Below are 15,542 nucleotides of genomic sequence, written 5' to 3'. Positions count from 1 at the left end.
AAAAGAACATCATACCAACAGTAAAATACGATGGTGGTAGTGTGATGTCTAGAGCTGTTATTTCAGAAAAAGAACATCATAGCAACAGTAAAATACATTGGTGGTAGTGTGATGGTTTGGGGCTGTTATTTAAAAAAAAGAACATCATACCAACAGTAAAATACGGTGGTGGTAGTGTGATGGTCTGTGGCTGTTATTTCAGAAAAAGAACATCATACCAACAGTAAAATACGGTGGTGGTAGTGTGATGGTATGGGGCTGTTATTTTTGATCCACTGTACCCTTGCTGGTGAAACTGACTCTATGTGTTTCCTTCCCAACACTGAAGATTGTGTGTGTGGAAAAAGGCAGCATCCTGTGGTGTCTCGCCGTCTAGTGATGCTCCTACAAGAAAATTCCCGGAGCATTTGTTGCTCAGCTGCCGCCGTCAACCCCAGAAGCTTCCGAGGACAACTGGTGTAACACACACATACACAAGCGTGCACACAAGACGCACACTATAAAAGAGAGAGGAGAGGAATGCTGCGTTCACGTTCATCTCCTCGCTTCCTCTACGCAAGGCCGCGTCAGCGTCAGCATGGCAGAGTAAGTCGTCAGCTCGCTCAAATTCATTGTCTTTCTCCGCAAAATATACTGGACATAAATATTGTTTTATATTTTTCTATGAAGGAAAAAGATGACGCTAAGTCGGAGGAATTTCCTGAAGGTACAGTACAACATTGGGAATGGCGGCCATTGTTACTTTTTTTTTTAAACCAACCCATGTAGCTATGCCATTTTTATATTTCAAGAAATTTTTTTTTACAAATATTTCTTAATTAATTAATTTAATTTGACTAAAATGGCCACTTTATTCATTGTTTTCTATTTTTTTTAATATTACAGCATTTTTTAAATTTACGTAATTTAGTCTTTAAAATGTACTTTATGCAATTTTTCTTCTCAATTTAAAATACTTTATTCTTATTCTAATTTATTCTAATATTTTGTCTTTATTCTCGTAAAAACTACTGCCACGTCTGTTTTTAACGTCTGCTCTTTTCCCACAAAATAATAATATTTTTATAAATATTTTTAAATAATATAATTTCACTAAAATTGCTAATTTATTTGTTTTGTTTGTTTCTCATATTATAACCTTTTTTTTAAATTACATATTTATATTTATTCCAATAAAATTACTGGGGTTTTTTTCTTCTCCATGTTTTATGTTTTTTTTTTTAATATTATAATAAAATTTTGCAAATTGCAATTTTTCTATTTTCTTATATTAGAACTTTTTTTTAATGACTTGTTTATGTTTTGTTATTTTGCTTCTGATTAAAATTACAAATAACTGCTCTTCTTTTAGATTTTTTCTGTAGTTTTTTTTAATGGTTTTTCAAAATTACAAATTTATTTTGTTCTGTTTGTTTCTCAGAATATTTAAAACATTTAAATAATATAATAATATTCTTATAATATGCTTTATGCTACTAAAATGACAAGTTTCTTCTCATAAAATTGCAGCTTTTTTCTCTCGTAATTATGACTTAATTCTCATTGTTTTTTACTTTTTAACAAATTTCTGTACACATTTTAACTGTAGTTTTTTTTTCAAAATATTTCTACTTTTTACTGAAATATCTTTGTAAAAAAAAATGTTTTCTTCAACCTAATTATGAGTTTTATTCTCATAATATCCATCCATCCATTTTCTATGCCGCTTGTATTTGCCACTTTGGACTTCAATTTTTGAGGTTCAGTGAGACACACAAGCACCAGAACTTGATCGCAGGAACAACAACTTTTATTGCAGGTTTGAATAATAAAATAGAATAGAATATTCATCCAATTAGTACATTTTTTTTTTCTCTTTGTCATTGAAAGCGTCTTCTCTTGTCATCCCTCAGAGCTTGCTGCTGCAGATTGGCCAGGAGATGTTGGACGAGGAGGCGGAGAAGGTGGAGGAAGAGAAGAGCAGATATATGGAGGAGAACTGCCCCGCCCTCTCTGTGCCGGCGTGCATGCAGGAGCTGCAAGTAAACATTGCCAATACGTGACCATTTAGTGACCATAGTCACCATTTTCACAAAGGATATTAATCATTATTAATCATTATTAATCATTATTATCATTACAAAACCAGGAGCTCTGTCGGAAGCTTCACAAGCAGATCGACTTGGCGGATGAGGAAAGGTACGACATGGATATGAAAGTGAAGAAGTCGGAAAAGGAGGTAAGACTTCCCTTAATAAGGGTGGGCACTATATCACTATATATAGGGCCAATTTCAAATTTCTATATTTTTATTTAACTGTAAATATTTATTATTTGTAAACAATATAACAATATATTATTCGGCATGGAAAATTCTCAGAGTTTTGGTCCAAAAATTTTTTTGTTTTTAATTTTTTCTCTGAGTGGTTAGCGCTCAGGCTAGGAGACCCGAGTTCGATTCCACTCTCGGACATGTCATTGTGTGAAGTTTGCATGTTTTGTTGTAATGAATTTTTATCAGTGATTCAAGTCATATTTGACTGGCTGTAAAAATGAATGATTTTGTGTCTGTTTTCTGGTGTGCCACAGGGATCCATTCTTGGTCCATTACTGTTTTTTATTTGTTGTCCCACAGTTCAGTCACTGACAAACAAATGTATTTACCAATTGTACCAAACAATTCTAACTTTTTTTTTTTTTCAAAAGGCGTCCCACACGGTACCGGCCATTTTTTTTTTTTATGATTTTGACTGATTTTTCAAGGCACACAGAGTATTATCAGAGTATAATTATTTTTTGCTGTTCTCCCCTTCTGGAGATGAATAATTTTCAAAAAAACATGAACAACATAACTCATAACTCCAATAATCCCCACAGTGAAAACATTACACTGATAATTACACGGATAATTATCGATACCGATAATTATCGGCCCGATATCAGCATAAAAATGTGATTAATATCGGTATGAGATTGCCTGATCATGAAAATCGATTTTAAAAAATGCTGTATACACATGTCACACATACCGGTATCGACTGATATCAGTATCGGAAATTTGCGAGTTGGACGATATCGGTTTTCGGCCAAAAAAAAAAAGCCATAGTAGCAAGTGCAGCAAGTGCAAACATCACATAAATCAACGACTTGATACTTAAACCTTAAAACTCGTATTTTACGTATGCCCGCAAGGTATGCTGGGTAGTCCAGCTGCCACAACAATATGAACTATGAAGAATAAAACATCGGATATCAAGACTATGTTAACTCATCCCTGTGTACTTCTCTGAAGACCTCCTTAGGACAAAGCGTAACAAATGTTACCCAGCATGCCTTGCGGCTGGAATATATGGCATTTAAAAATCCATTCACTCCATTCACTGGTGGAAAATATCAATCTCACAAATCTTGGTATCATCTCCATACTATCGATATATGGATGGCTCCTCCCATCCCCTATGAGATACACAAACTAGTATCTTCTTCACTATCAGGTCAACGACCTGAAGCTAATGGTTCAGGATCTCAATGGAAAGTTTAAGAAGCCCGCTCTGAAGAGAGTGAGAATGTCGGCGGATGCCATGCTGGCCGCTCTTCTGGGGTCCAAACACAAAGTATCCATGGACCTGAGGGCCAACCTGAAGCAGGTCAAGAAGGAGGTGAAGGAGGAGGTGGGTCATTGAACATTTATTTGACTCTGCTGACTCTGACTGTAGGATTTAAACGTTACTGACGGATTGGATTGTCCGCGTCTTTCTCAGGAGAAGCAGACCGGTGACTGGAGGAAGAACGTTGAAGACAAAGCTGGGATGGATGGCAGGAAGAAGATGTTTGAGACAGAGGCCTGAGCTACTGTGTATATTTCTTATTTGTGAAAACATTGTTATGTTTTTAGACATTATGTGGATTAGACAAGGTAAAGATATAAAATAAAATACAAGAAGAAATAAAAAAGGAACGAAAACAATTCAATAACATTAGTTTAATTTGTCAATAAAGTTATTTGAAAAAACGTTTTTCCCCTAGCTCATGTGACATCATAAGAGAAGCTGGTGAATCGTGATGGGAAACTCAATTCCTTTGACTGACTCGACTTCTCATGAGTCAGTCAATGAAGTCAATAGGGTACACGACTCAATCACGGTTACTTCTTACAAAGCGTATGCGCATATATCTGCGTGAATCGGGCACTCGATTCATCGTAAAGTTTCATTGGCTCCGTATTGAATCACATTCTGACCTGTTGTCTGTTTAGCTAGCGGTACCCGTGAGTCCCAATTCAGTGAAACACTCGCCGGTTTGAACGAGTCGTTCAATACTCGCACATTTGTGCTCCGGAGACTGGCGGAAGTAGAGGCACTTCTCGGTACACTTATTATCAACAAGAAAAACAGCAGCCATTATATTATATTTAAATAAGGTCTCATATCAATTGCTTGTGTATAAAACTTATCAAAGCGCTCTACTTTGTGCGCGGCTTCACCAAGAATTGCCACAATGACGGCGGCGGTGTTTTTTGGCTGTACCTTCATTGCCTTCGGCCCTGCTATTGCTCTGTTCCTGTTTACCATCGCCAGGGAACCACTGCGTGTTATTTTCCTCATAGCTGGGTAAGATATAATATCTTCTTTCGGCACATTTTAGTCTTTTTTACTCTTTCATTGTGTCATAAAACTTGCAACACGATCGAATTCACGGTAATGAACTCCAGTCACTAGCATGCTAACAGGGCGCTGCATTAGCTTCCTCTGTTGGGGGAAAAACAAACACTGTAATCAAGTCTACGATTAATCAAAACAAACACGTTAAATGCTTTTATTTTAATGTACGACCCAAAAGTCAGAAATACCACCTGAATATGTGCTTTGTTAGTAAATGTTTCATGTGACAATAGATTACATTGAGACACAGGCAAGGAACAATGGACGTCTATTCATCCTTTAGTCATTTCAGTATAAACCAGGGGTGGGCAAACTTTGACTCGCGGGCCGCATTGATTTAACAAAATTGACGGGGGGGCATGCTATACATTTTACACGTAACAGTCCACCTGGAATTATTGTATCTATAAAAATGTCATGCAATCTGCTATATGTCCCCTTTTCAAGGAGCTTTTTGTAAACAACAGACCACATCAAATAACAAAATTGATCAAACAGCTACTTAACCCTTGTATTATGTTGCGGGTCAATTTGACCCGTTTCAGTTAAGGTTAACAAGGTTAACTAGCATGATTTGTTAACCCTTGTATTATGTTGCGGGTCAATTTGACCCGTTTCAGTTAAGGTTAACAAGGTTAACTAGCATGATTTGTTAACAAATCATGCTAGCATCATGGTAGTTAACCCTTGTATTATGTTACGGGTCAATTTGACCTGTTTCAGTTTTTGTGTTAATGACCCTAGATGAGGAAAAGTCACAAAATTTCATGAAGAAAAAGAAAGGATAACCAGTACTTTGGTCAACACAAAAACTGAAACGGGTCTAATTGACCCGTAACATAATACAAGGGTTAACAAATCATGCTAGTTAACCTTGTATTATGTTACGGATCAATTTGACCCGTTTCAGTTTTTGTGTTAATGACCCTAGATGAGGAAAAGTCACAAAATTTCATGAAGAAAAAGAAAGGATAACCAGTACTTTGGTCAACACAAAAACTGAAACGGGTCAAATTGACCCGTAACATAATACAAGGGTTAAACCATCAAAAAGTTGGCTCAAGTCATGATCCCAGGTTGCATATTATTAATAATAATAATACACTTTATTTGTATAGCACTTTTCAAAATACTCAAAGACGCTTTACAGAAAAAATGGACTTGAATAAAAGCAAGTAAACAGAGTAAAAGATACATTAAAATACAACATTCATTCGTTTATACGCAGTTAAAACATGGGTAAAAGCGGGGCACAGCAGTCAAGTATAAAAGTTCATTCATTCATTCATTTTCTACCGCTTTTCCTCACGAGGGTCGCGGGGGGTGCTGGAGCCTATCCCAGCTGTCTTCGGGCGAGAGGCGGGGTACACCCTGGACTGGTCGCCAGCCAATCACAGGGCACATATAGACAAACAACCATTCACACTCACATTCATACCTATGGACAATTTGGAGTCGCTAATTAACCTAGCATGTTTTTTGGAATGTGGGAGGAAACCGGAGTACCCGGAGAAAAAAACCCACACATACACCGGGGGAGAACATGCAAACTCCACACAGAGATGGCCGAGGGTGGAATTGAACCCGGTTCTGGTTCCATTTGGGTACCATGACGAGATTTGAGTGCGTTCGGGAGGTCTGTTGAGTCTAAAACCGGTCTTGGACTATGGTATAGGATTATGGTAACTAAGACTAAATCCATTCATCATAAAAAAAATGCCATTGTTTCAATAACCACGTATACATGGACCCAAATATTCCAATTGCATTCGGTTTATTAGCTAAAACTGAAATAATGTAACTTTTGTATACACCTCATTCCCAAAGAAAAGCGCCAATCTGAATGAATATTTAATCGGATTCCCAGGGATGGAATATTCCTTTCCCCGATCCGATTGAGGTATCTTGTAGCCGCTCAAACGGAAAGTTGTCTTCTTCCTGGTGTTTTTCTTCTTCTGTTGTTTATTGGCGGTTGGCAAGCAGCTTTCGGTGTGCATTAGCGCCATCTGTGGAACAGAATCTAAACCAGGGGTCTCAAACTCAATTTACTTGGGGGGGGGGCACTGGAGCTCGGGTCTGGGTGAGACTGGGCCGCATCAGGTTTTCCAAAAAATAACAATTTTTTAAAAAAATTTTCTGCACAAAATAAGATAAAAAATAAATAAACAAATCAAGAATAAAGAAAATCAATCAATCAGTAATAAATAAATATAATAATAATAATAATAATAAAACTAAAATAAATAAATAAAATAATAAAAACTTAAGAAACCACATATAGTTGGTGGGTACACAAATTATTTTTTTCATATTAAAATGAACAAAGCATTATTAGAGCCCTGTAGACATGACAAAAAAAACGACTATAGTCACATTTATACTCTTTTTATTTACAACATATTGCGCAACTGCAGGGTCTTGAGACACATGCTAACTCGCAAACTCGAGAGCTAGCCACCTAAACGGTAGCCTTCAAGTTATTTCCTTTCAACTTAAATCGCCAAAAACTTACCACTTCCACACGGATATGGAGGATAACTATTAACAGTTATTTAACCTTTAATAATGAACATTAATCAAACGTAATAATTTTTTCTGGGTACATGATACCATACAGCATCCATATCAAACTTGCATATCAAGGCGGGGGCCTCAAACTAGTTTCCTGCGTGCCACATTTGGCCCGCGGGCCGCATGTTTGAGACCCCTGATCTAAACCCTTCTATACGCCATTCACAAGTCCAGTTTTATTAAAAAAAGAAAATATCAAATATTAGTAAGATTGAATTTGATCTAATTTGATGAAATTTATCCCAGATGCGATTGACTACTTTTGATGTTCTATTGGTTCATATATTTTTGTGTATGTGTGTGCTTGTTGTTGTCTTCCAGAGCTTTTTTCTGGCTGGTTTCTCTTCTACTGGCATCTCTGGTTTGGTTCATCTCTGTCCAGATCAGCAATAAGGACAGCGCCGAGCAGCAGAAAGGCCTCCTCATCTTTGGTGTGGTGTTGTCCGTTCTCCTGCAGGAGACCTTCCGCTTTGCTTACTACAAGCTGCTCAAGTAAGCTGACGCACAAAAAAAACCACTAATCCCTCGTTTACCGTAGTTAATAGGTTACAGATTCGACCGTGCTAAGTAGAATTATTATTAATTTTTAAAATAAATTGAATATTTTTGTGGTTGTTTGTCTATATGTGCCCTGTGATTGGCTGACGACTAGTCTAGGATGTACCCCGCCTCTTGCCCAAAGACAGCTGGGATAGGCTCCAGCACCCTTCCGCGACCTTTGTGAGGATAAGCAGTAGAAAATGAATGATGTTGAATTATACAAGAATAAAGTCAAACTATTACGAGAAAAAGTTGTGAGGAAAAATAATGTCATTTTAGTAGCATGGAGCTGAAATATATATATATTAAAAAAAAATAATAATTAAATATGTTATATTTTTTATATATATATATATATATATATATATATATATATATATATATATTACAACTTTATTACTTTTTTCATTTTATTTGTTTAAAAAAATATATGTATATATATATATTTAATTTAAAACAAAATTTGATTAAAAAATATGTATATATAGATTTTTTTAACAAATAAAATGAAATAAAGTAATAAAGTTGTAATTTTTGAAAAATTAGGAAAAAGTCATAACATTACAGGAATAAAGTCTAATTTATTGTGGGAATTACATTAAATACATTAATTTACATAATAAATTTATTTTAAAGTCTAATTTACTGTGGGAATTACAATAATTAATTATATTAAATAATTACATAATACATTTATTTTAAAGTCTAATTTATTGTGGGAATTACAATAATTAATTATATTAAATAATTACATAATAAATTTATTTTAAAGTCTAATTTATTGTGGGAATTACAATAATTAATTCTATTACACAATAAAGTCTAATTTATTGTGGGAATTACAATAATTAATTCCATTACACAATAAAGTCAAATTTTTTGTGGGAATTACAGTAATTACATTACATAATAAAGTCTAATTTATTGTTGGAAATACAATACTTAATTACATTACACAATAAAGTCTTATTTATTGTGGGAATTACAATAATTACATTACATAATAAAATCAAATTTATTGTGGGAATTACATTAATTACATCGCATAATAAAGTCTAATTTATTGTGGGAATTACATTAATTACATTACATAATAAAGTCTAATTTATTGTGGGAATTACAATTATTAATTATGTTAAATAATTACATAATAAATTAATTTTAAAGTCAAATTTATTGTGGGAATTACAATAATTAATTACATAAAAAAGTCAAATTTATTGTGGGAATTACAATAATTAATTATATGAAATAATTACAAAAGAAAGTCGAAATATTAAAAATAATAAAATATAAAAATAAACAAGTTCTTGTTAATAAACTTATTGTTTATTGTGTTTGTGTGTTTTCCTGCAGGAAAGCGAATGAAGGTCTTCTGACCCTGAGTCAGGAGGAGACCATGCCCATCTCCATAAGACAACTGGCCTACGGTATTTCAACACAAACAGTCCACTTGGCCAATATCCTGACTCGGTCATCGAGGACAAGCTAATAACGATCGAGCTAATTCAAAATGTCTGCTTGTGATGTGTCTCAGTGTCCGGCCTCGGCTTCGGCTTCATGAGTGGAGCGTTCTCCGTGGTCAACATTCTGGCTGACTCTGTCGGCCCGGGAACTGTTGGCATCCATGGAGACTCGCAGCATTACTTCTTGTCTTCAGGTAGCGCTTCGCTCTCATTCAGCATTGTTACGTTGGTCGCTTTTCCTCACCAGAGCCGCGGGGGTGCTGGAGCCTATCCCAGTGGTCTTCGGGCGAGAGGCGGGGTACACCCTGGATTGGTCGCCAGCCAATCACAGGGCACATATAGACAAACAACCATTCACACTCACCCATCAGCATTTTCTTTAAAAAAAATATATATATATATTGTAATTGTTTTAATTATTATTATATTATTTTAATTATTGTTTATTATTTATATAATTATATGTAATTATTTAACTTCCATTATTATTTAATTATTGTATATTATATTTATTTATTCATTCATTCATTCATTTTCTACCCCTTATCCTCACGAGAGCCACGGGGGTGCTGGAGCCTATCCCAGCTGTCTTCGGGCGAGAGGCGGGGTACACCCTGGACTGGTCGCCAGCCAATCAGAGGGCACATATAGACAAACAACCATTCACACTCACCCATCAGCATTTTATAAAAAAAACAGCAAAAAATTATTTTAATTGTTTGAATTATCATTTTATTTTAATTATTGTTTGTTATTAGTTTATATAATTATACATAATTATTTAATTGTCATTATTATTTAATTATTGTAGATTATATTTATATCCAGAATATTTAATATAAATATAGGGGAAAAAAAGTCATAACGAGAAATTTTGGAAAATTTCAAAAATTGGGTTGGGGAAAAAAAACACATTGCAATAATAATAACGTTAAAATATTATAAGAATGAAGTCAGAATATTACGTGAAAAAATGGACAAGAAGAAATTTTTTTTCATATTTTTCTAGCAAGCTGAGATACAGTTTATTTGTCTTTAAATATAGGTATGAATAAGCGGTAGAAAATGAATGAATGAATGAATGAATAAATATAATATACAATAATTAAATAATAATGGAAATTAAATAATTACATATAATTATATAAACTAATAATAAACAATAATTCAAATAATATAATAATAATTAAAACAATTAAAATATTTTTTTTCTGTTTTTTTTTTTTTTAAAGAAAATGCTGATAGGTGAGTGTGAATGAATGTTTGTCTATATGTGCCCGGTGATTGGCTAGCTCACCCGAAGACAGCTGGGATAGGCTCCAGCACCCCCCCGCCGTGACCCTCGAATGAATGAATATTCTATTCTATTCTATTGTTTCTTCGATCAAGTTCTGGTGCTTGTGTGTCTCACTGAACGTAGATCCATGTAGTAGTAGTTTTGTTGTAGTAGTTTTCACGTAGTAGGATTTTCCTAACGTTTCCTGACGTTCAAGCAGGAAATACGTCACATTCGGCATTCAAAGTGAAAACGGGAATTTTTCCATTGAAGTCAACTTTTCCCTTTTCCAGCATTCATGACGATGGCCATCATCCTCCTGCACATGTTCTGGGGCGTTGTCTTTTTTGACGCCTGCGAGAAGAAGCGATGGTGGGCGGTGGCTTCTGTTGTCGTCAGTCATCTCCTCGTTTCCTGTCTGGTGAGTGATGATGCAAGACTTCTAAGGTCGCTACTTATAGGTTATCACATGGTTTGTCTGGTATCAGGCCAGGTATCATGCCCCCCAAGTTGTCAGTATCAGCCCGAGACCGAAGGTCATGATACTGGGTTCAATCCCCACCCTCGGCCTTCTCTGTGTGGAGTTTCCATGTTCTCCCCGTGCATGCGCGGGTTTTTTTCTCCGGGTACTCCGGTTTCCTCCCACATTCCAAAAACATGCTAGGTTAATTAGCGACTCCAAATTGTCCTCTCGTTTAGTGTGGAAGTGGTAAATGTTTTGCTTCTTTGTCCCTCGATCTCACTTCATTTGAAATACTTTTTTGATCTTAGAATAAATTATTTGGAGGCTAACTGGTTAGCTTAGTAGGTGGCTATGCTAGCAGTGTTGATCCTGTAAACAAAGAATAATAGTGGAGACAGCTGGGATAGGCTCCAGCACCCCCTGCCACCCTCGTGAGGATAAGCGGTAGAAAATGAATGAATGAATGAACATTACTAGAGCCCTCTAGACATGAAATAACATCCCTATAGTCACCTCCATAAGAGAAAAGAATACATAAGTATGGGCGGTTTCTAGGGTACAGGGCCAATTAATACTGTAGTATGTGATATACAGTTGGATCCATACTTTTCCATACTTTTTAAACGTGCCTTGTCTCATGTGACAGACTTTCCAGAATCCGGAATATGTCGGAAGTTTGGTTCCCACCTACGTCATCTTGTTCCTAATGGGAATGTGGGCCTTTTACTCTGCCGGTGGCTCGCTGAGGAACCTCAAACTTTGCCTCACGTGCAAGGACAAGGACTTCCTGCTCGCCAATCACCGGCCCAGATAACGCAACACTCCCGGGAGCGTGCGGGACTCTACATCCAAAGATAACACACACACACACAAACACACACACACACAAACACACACTAAATCCATATGAGAGATAATATGAGTTATGAATTGAATTTTGGAACATAATGGTATTTTATTGTTAAAAAAAAAAAAAAAGGTACCGTAAAAGCAGTGAATGTTTTGCAGAAGAAATCTAACATTCCCATGGAGGTTCACATCTAAAATCACTGAGCATGCACGGTGCACCATGTTTGATTCCTACCACTTTTTCACGTTAAAGTCTCAATATTATTACATTCATGTCCGGTGTTTTTTTTTTTTTTTTTTTTCTCTCAGGCTGCATGGTGGTTGAGTGGTTAGGTCACATGTCTCACAGCTAGGAGACCCGAGTTCAATTCCACACTCGGCTATCTCTGTGTGGAGTTTGCGTGTTCTCCCCCTGTGCATGCGTGAGTTTTCTCCGGGTACTCCGGTTTCCTCCCATATTATATTTTTAAAATATTGGCTGTACGGTGGTCGAGTGGTTAGCGCACAGGCCTCACAGCTAGGAGACCCGAGTTCAATTCCACACTCGGTTATCTCTGTGTGGAGTTTGCGTGTTCTCCCCCCGTGCATGCGTGGGTTTTCTCCGGGTACTCCGGTTTCCTCCCACATTATATTTTTAAAATATTGGCTGTACGGTGGTCGAGTGGTTAGCGCACAGACCTCACAGCTAGGAGACCAAGGTTAAATTCCACCCTCGGCCATCTCTGTTTTTGCACGTTCTCCCCCGTCCGTGCATGTGTGGGTTTTCTCCGGGTACTCCGGTTTCCTCCCACATTCCAAAAACATGCTAGGCTAATTCTAATTAGCGACTACAAATTGTCCATAGGACAGCTGGGATAGGCTCCAGCACTGCCGCGATCCTCGTGAGGGTAAACGGTAGAAAATGAATGAATGAATGAATTTGGGCCGCATGGTGAATGAGTGGTTAGCACGCAGGCCTCACAGCTAGGAGACCCGAGTTCAATTCCACACTCGGCCATTTCTGTTTTTCCCGGGTACTCCGGTTTCCTCCCACATTCCAAAAACATGCTAGGCTAATTAGCGACTCCAAATTGTCCATAGGTATGAATGTGAGTGTGAATGGTTGTTTGTCTGGGATAGGCTCCAGCACCCCCCGCGATCCTCTTGAGGATAAGCGGTAGAAAATGAATGAATGAATGAATTAATGAATTTGGGCTGCATGGTGAATGAGTGGTTAGCACGCAGGCCTCACAGCTAGGAGACTGGGGTTCAATTCCCCCCATCTCTGTGTGGAGTTTGCATGTTCTCCACCGTGCATGCGTGGGTTTTCTCCGGGTACTCCGGTTTCCTTCACATTCCAAAAACATGCTAGGTTAATTAGCGACTCCAAATTGTCCATAGGTATGAATGTGAGTGTGAATGGTTGTTTGTCTGGGATAGGCTCCAGCACCCCCCTGCGATCCTCTTGAGGATAAGCGGTAGAAAATGAATGAATGAATGAATGAATGAATTTGGGCCGCATGGTGAATGAGTGTTTAGCACGCAGGTCTCGCAGCTAGGAGACTGGGGTTCAATTCCCCCCATCTCTGTGTGGAGTTTGCATGTTCTCCCCGTGCATGCGTGGGTTTTCTCCGGGTACTCCGGTTTCCTCCCACATTCCAAAAACATGCTAGGTTAATTAGTGAATCCAAATTAACTAATTAATTAATTAACTAATTAATTAATTAGCGACTCCGGAGTAAAAACCCGAAAAAAAAAACACGCATGCACGGGGAGAACATGCTTAACTCCACACAGAGATGGCCGAGCGTGGAATTGAACCCTCGTCTCCTAGCTGTGAGGTTTGTACGCTAACCACTCATCCACCGTGCAGCCATTATTATTATTATTTTAAAAAAAAAGTGCAGCCAACACAAACAAACGAGCTGTAAAATTGTGATCTCCGAATGTTCCATTTCTTTCTTGCCTTTCTTTTTAATATGATTTCGTCTCATTTTTGTTGTCGTAATTTTAACATGAAAATGATTTTACGTGTTAAATGTTTTTTTTCTCACGAGTAAGTGTAAGTTATAAGTGCTTCCTGTTTACATCTTTTAAACAGCAGGCAATTTGTTGCAAAATTTCACCGTCAAACTTCTAGACAAGCGTGCCAATTTCTGTTTGTTCTGTAAGTTTCGTAGAACTAAGAAAAAACAAAAAAAAAGTGCAAAAAAAACAAAAGAGCAAAATAGAAAAATTTCACTTGTTTGCACCGCCTTTCTAATAAATCTGTTGTTCTGTTTTCAAATGTTGCATATTCATATTTTTTCATTTTAACTTGCCTTGTGTTTCAAATGCTTTCACAATTTAATAGGAAATACTGCAAATACCGTCGAGTTAGCATTTAGCATGCACACCGTGACTTCCTGTTCAATGCCAAGCAATCTGTTCAGAAGACTCTTATTACAACACACACAAGCTAGAGTTCTTATTTACGTCTTATATTGCTTCTTTTCTCAGATTATATCCATTATATAAATATCAATGTGACTCTAGGGGTGTTATTTCATGTCTAGAGGGCTCTAAAAATGTTAAAAGTGTTTTTAGAAGATTGGAAACAATTTTTTTGTGCCCCAACTACAAGGAATATATAATTCATGGAGAAGGAAAGTTACTTAGGTTAGTTAGCATGCAGGTCTCACAGCTAGGAGACCCGGGTTCAATTCCACCCTCGGCTATCTCTGTGTGGAGTTTGCATAAAAATGCGTATTTTCCCCATTCGGGTGTTTAAAAAAAAAAAAAAAACACAACAAAGACAACAAACATGTTCACCAATTCTGTTCATAATTTTCATGGATAAAATCTCTATATAGACGCAGCCAAGGCATCAATGGGGTCCGGTTCTGGGGGGCGGATGATGTGGTGTCAATTTCCCAGCCGATCCATGTTCCCACCCTCACCGTGATGGTTATGAGGTTTAGCTTGTGACCGTAAGAACGAGATCGGGTGAGGACCTCAGTCATCCGGGATCCTTAAGTTAATCACAAAAATAATAATTTAAAAATAAAAATCTTACGCCCCCATTTTTTATCCTGTAGAACTATCTCTGAGAACCCCCACCCCCGCACCACCCCTGTCTTTTTTTTCTCCATTTATGAAAGAGGAAACCCCCTTGCTGTAGGAAACAAAGCCAACGGGGGTCTCTGAGGGCCCCATAGAAGTCAAAGACCTTTATAGAGGGCATAGAAAGGAGACATTCAGGAAGTGTGGCCGCCGCCAATAGAACCCGGGGCGGCTGGGGGGGGGGGGGTGGTGGTTAGCCTATGTTCATATTTTGAACTCCCCCCACCCCAAATGTAAGTTTGACGACGGTAAATATTTGTTGTCCTTTCACAAGGTCACTCGGTGTCAGTAATGTTAGTGGAATGATTTGACGGCCAAAACAACAAGCCTTTATTGCAGGTTGGAATGAACTCACTACAGGCACGATAATACGTCAAAAATCAGACAAAAAAAGGTTGCACGGTGGATGAGTGGTTGGCACACGGGTCTCGCAGCAAGGAGACCCGAGTTCAATTCCACCCTCGGGCCATCTCTGTGTGGAGTTTGCATGTTTTCACCGGGTACTCCAGTTTCCTGCCGCATTCCAAAAACATGCTAGGTTAATTAGCGACTGAATGTGAGTGTGAATGGTTGTTTGTCTATATGTGCCCTGTGATTGGCTGGCTCGCCCCGAAGACAGCTGGGATAGGCTCCAGCAGGATAAGCAGTAGAAAATG

The 15,542-nt window shown here is 37.5% G+C and overlaps 2 protein-coding genes across 3 annotated transcripts; both read left to right on the top strand.

Annotated features, from left to right (window-relative positions):
• The first annotated feature begins 421 nt into the window (after positions 1-421).
• LOC131131868 (troponin I, fast skeletal muscle-like) lies at positions 422-3,965 on the top strand. 2 transcript variants are annotated; one of them, XM_058076851.1, is made up of 7 exons: positions 552-585; positions 670-706; positions 1,746-1,798; positions 1,893-2,021; positions 2,129-2,218; positions 3,474-3,650; positions 3,741-3,965. In XM_058076851.1, the coding sequence occupies exons 4-7, from the start codon at positions 1,920-1,922 to the stop codon at positions 3,825-3,827; spliced, it is 456 nt and encodes a 151-aa protein (XP_057932834.1). In that variant the 5' UTR covers positions 552-585; positions 670-706; positions 1,746-1,798; positions 1,893-1,919; the 3' UTR covers positions 3,828-3,965. The 2 variants fall into 2 exon arrangements, with proteins under 2 accessions (XP_057932832.1, XP_057932834.1); XM_058076849.1 differs by lacking the exon at positions 1,746-1,798 and having other exon boundaries at positions 422-585.
• Positions 3,966-4,309: 344 nt separating this feature from the next.
• aph1b (APH1B gamma secretase subunit) lies at positions 4,310-15,397 on the top strand. Its single transcript, XM_058078562.1, has 6 exons — positions 4,310-4,589; positions 7,533-7,703; positions 9,108-9,181; positions 9,289-9,411; positions 10,787-10,914; positions 11,603-15,397. The coding sequence occupies exons 1-6, from the start codon at positions 4,477-4,479 to the stop codon at positions 11,768-11,770; spliced, it is 777 nt and encodes a 258-aa protein (XP_057934545.1). The 5' UTR covers positions 4,310-4,476; the 3' UTR covers positions 11,771-15,397.
• The last annotated feature ends 145 nt before the right edge of the window (positions 15,398-15,542 follow it).

The sequence above is a fragment of the Doryrhamphus excisus genome, chromosome 7 (assembly GCF_030265055.1).
Source record: "Doryrhamphus excisus isolate RoL2022-K1 chromosome 7, RoL_Dexc_1.0, whole genome shotgun sequence".
Lineage (NCBI taxonomy): Eukaryota > Metazoa > Chordata > Actinopteri > Syngnathiformes > Syngnathidae > Doryrhamphus > Doryrhamphus excisus.
This window is presented reverse-complemented; position numbering and strand designations above follow the sequence as displayed.